Raw genomic sequence first — 3,642 nt, forward strand, 5'->3', positions numbered from 1 at the left:
AGTCAAATATAGCAAACGTATGAAGCAATAAGAGAAACATACAAACTGTGCAGAGCGGGGGTACACAAGGACTGGAAATGAGAACCACTGTTCTAGACATGCCAAAGATTTGAGGCTACAGCACAGCAGCTCTTCTTCTTGGTTTTCTCTGACGCACTAACTCTGCAACAGCTCTTCTTCGTTGTCTCGTCTGATGCGCTCACTCAACCAAGCGTTCTAACCACGACCTCGCCCCTCCCCACCCCCCAACCATTCGAATTTCTGTAGGCGGGAATTCTTTGTAATATTCCAATGAGCCGCTTTGTGATATCATAAAGCCCGGAAACCAAACGCTGTAGTCCAAACGAGCAGTTTGCTGTAGTTCTTGAAAATTTATTTTTTTTTTAAACTAAATATCTCCCTTTGGAGTGGACTTTGAGATTTGTAACTTTCTAGATCTTTTTTATGCCCAAACATACACACAACACACTGACTAAAATTTAAAAAATTGAAAAAGCATAATAGGACCCCTTTAATTCTATGGGCTTGTCTAAAGGATTTAGCCGGTCTTTTATAGTGTATTCCAGGTTATTTAGTTGGGAAGTCAGATGTTTTTGAGCAAGGGTTGTTTCGCTTTGTAAATAGAGTTTTCTGAAATGTTCAGTCCAGATTGGAAGGTGTTTAGCCTCTTTGGATTTGTCTAAATTGTTCCATAAGTCCCAAAAAGAATTTTGATCGATTGCTGCTTCAATTTTGTTTATTTTTGTGATCAGTTTTCTTCTGTATTAGCAGTGACTTGTATAATTTAAGGGTTTATTGATATGTGGCTCGTATTTGTTGGTTTGCTGGGTCTGTTTTTTATTTGATAATGATCGCAATTCTTTTCTTAGTTTTTTGCTGTTCTTTATCGAACCAAGCATCTTTAGCGGTTTCTTTTTTAAATCTGTAATTTTTTCTGACCACTGTAGAAAAGTTTAGTAAACTGTTCAGTTAATTGGCATGACAAAAATTATACATTTGTATTGCCAAAGCAATTGCAGCTTATCCGCTTACAAATAGTACACATGTATTAACAGAAAGAAAAAGAATAATAGTAATAATAATATATAAAGTATTAAGCATGTAGTGCAAAATGAATGTAAGTATATAAACTAGAAATAAAAATAAAATAAGGGATTAGATATATTTAAAGAAGCAAAATATACATCTAAGTAATATAATACAGTAATTTGGCGTAATATAATCTACATGTGCTGGAAACATCAGATCAGGGCAGGTTGAGTGTTTTCTCTTCTATGGTGACAGGCAGACACACCGCAGTTCTTCTGTTCTCTTAACAGATATGGCAGTTTCTCCTGGTTTGGATCGATTGCTGCTTCAATTTTGTTTATTTTTGTGATCAGTTTTCTTCTGTATTAGCAGTGACTTGTATAATTTAAGGGTTTATTGATATGTGGCTCGTATTTGTTGGTTTGCTGGGTCTGTTTTTTATTTGATAATGATCACAATTCTTTTCTTAGTTTTTTGCTGTTCTTTATCGAACCAAGCATCTTTAGCGGTTTCTTTTTTAAATCTGTAATTTTTTTCTGACCACTGTAGAAAAGTTTAGTAAACTGTTCAGTTAATTGGCATGACAAATTATACATTTGTATTGCCAAAGCAATTGCAGCTGGACCGCTTACAAATAGTACACATGTATTAACAGAAAGAAAAAGAATAATTGTAATAATATATAAAGTATTAAGCATGTAGTGCAAAATGAATGTAAGTATATAAACTAGAAATAAAAATAAAATAAGGGATTAGATATATTTAAAGAAGCAAAATATACATCTAAGTAATATAATACAGTAATTTGGCGTGTAATAATATATAAAGTATTAAGCATGTAGTGCAAAATGAATGTAAGTATATAAACTAGAAATAAAAATAAAATAAGGGATTAGATATATTTAAAGAAGCAAAATATACATCTAAGTAATATAATACAGTAATTTGGCGTAATATAATCTACATGTGCTGGAAACATCAGATCAGGGCAGGTTGAGTGTTTTCTCTTCTATGGTGACAGGCAGACACACCGCAGTTCTTCTGTTCTCTTAACAGATATGGCAGTTTCTCCTGGTTTGAAAGTTTTAAATGTCTGATGGATCTGCTGTATTTTATCATAGAACACTGTCCGTATATCTGTGTATTTGGAGCATTCTGTTAGGAAGTGCAGTTCTGTTTCCATCTGATTCAGATCCCAGTGTGAACACAGTCTCTGCTCCGGTGGCAGCCATGTTTTTCTGTGTATATATATATATATTTTTTTTATTTTTCCATCTCCAACAATTAACTGTTCCAATTATACACTTATTTTTACATAGCTATGAGAAGCCTTAAACATGGATGTTTAGACTCGCACTAGAGGTGGTTTAGCCAATCACAACACACTGGGCTAGCTAACCAATCAGAGCCCATTGCCTGTTTCTGCGGGAGGGGCTTCATAAAAGCAGGAAATGATTGGCGTGGTTCTCAGTGAAGGGACGGAGCGGTGTGGAACAAAGGTAAATGATGTGGTTTTTTTTTTTTTTAAACGATGCATTAAGACAAATAAACACAATCAAGCCTAGGAAAAAAAAGTGAACCACCCCTTTAAAAACAGTCTCTGCTCCGGTGGCAGCCATGTTTTTCTGTGTATATATATATTTTTTTTTTATTTTTCCATCTCCAACAATTAACTGTTCCAATTATACACTTATTTTTACATAGCTATGAGAAGCCTTAAACATGGATGTTTAGACTCGCACTAGAGGCGGTTTAGCCAATCACAACACACTGGGCTAGCTAACCAATCAGAGCCCATTGCCTGTTTCTGCGGGAGGGGCTTCATAAAAGCAGGAAATGATTGGCGTGTTTCTCAGTGAAGGGACGGAGCGGTGTGGAACAAAGGTAAATGATGTGGTTTTTTTTTTTTTTAAACGATGCATTAAGACAAATAAACACAATCAAGCCTAGGAAAAAAAAAGTGAACCACCCCTTTAAAAAAACATTACAAGTCTTACTGATCCCAAACATTTGAGCATGTGTGTATGTATGTATGTATGTAAATAAAGAGCCCGACCGATATATCGTTTTGCTGATATTATTGGCCGATATGAGCCTGTCGAATATGCCGCCGATATGAGATTTTTTTTTTTAACAGAACATATAATGCAGATAAAATGCTTGAAATGGTGTAATTACTTAGTTTGTCCAGCAGAGCGCCATTGTTTGCTACTGGCGACCTGGATGAAACGCTTTAAAGCTTAAGTCAATGGAAAACCATTGAAACTTTGAACGGCCATATCTCCTTAACGGTGTGGCGGATCCGCACCAAATTCGGGGGATCCCTTCAGCTCGAGGAACCCTCGCGAACGCAAATCGAGTGTATGTCTCAAGGCCCTCTTTTGAATGAGACCACCCCCGCCTGGATAGCCCCCCGGGGTTCGTATATATATATATATAAAAAATTTCAAGCTGTATTTTGGCCATATGTTGTTTCTTGGCATTTGTCATATGATGACAATTGACAACTAATCCATGTGCACTTACAACTGTTTCTCCCTGTGTAGTCACCTCCCCCCTCAGCTTCCAATCCCTTAGAATGATTTCTATGAGTTGGAAGGAATCATGTGACCC

At 36.1% G+C, this 3,642-nt stretch overlaps 1 protein-coding gene across 2 annotated transcripts in view; it reads left to right on the forward strand.

The window, feature by feature from the left end:
* Positions 1–3,642, forward strand: part of LOC107565716 (Y-box-binding protein 2-A-like) — a 25,490-nt gene that overhangs the window by 20,662 nt on the left and 1,186 nt on the right. For both annotated transcript variants that reach the window (XM_016250977.1, XM_016250978.1), the window contains one exon: positions 3,576–3,642. In XM_016250977.1, coding sequence (XP_016106463.1) covers positions 3,576–3,611 — 36 coding nt within the window. In that variant the 3' untranslated portion in view covers positions 3,612–3,642. The remainder of the gene's footprint in view (positions 1–3,575) is intronic.

This window comes from Sinocyclocheilus grahami, unplaced genomic scaffold, assembly GCF_001515645.1.
Source record: "Sinocyclocheilus grahami isolate Dianchi unplaced genomic scaffold, SAMN03320097.WGS_v1.1 scaffold1020.1, whole genome shotgun sequence".
NCBI lineage: Eukaryota > Metazoa > Chordata > Actinopteri > Cypriniformes > Cyprinidae > Sinocyclocheilus > Sinocyclocheilus grahami.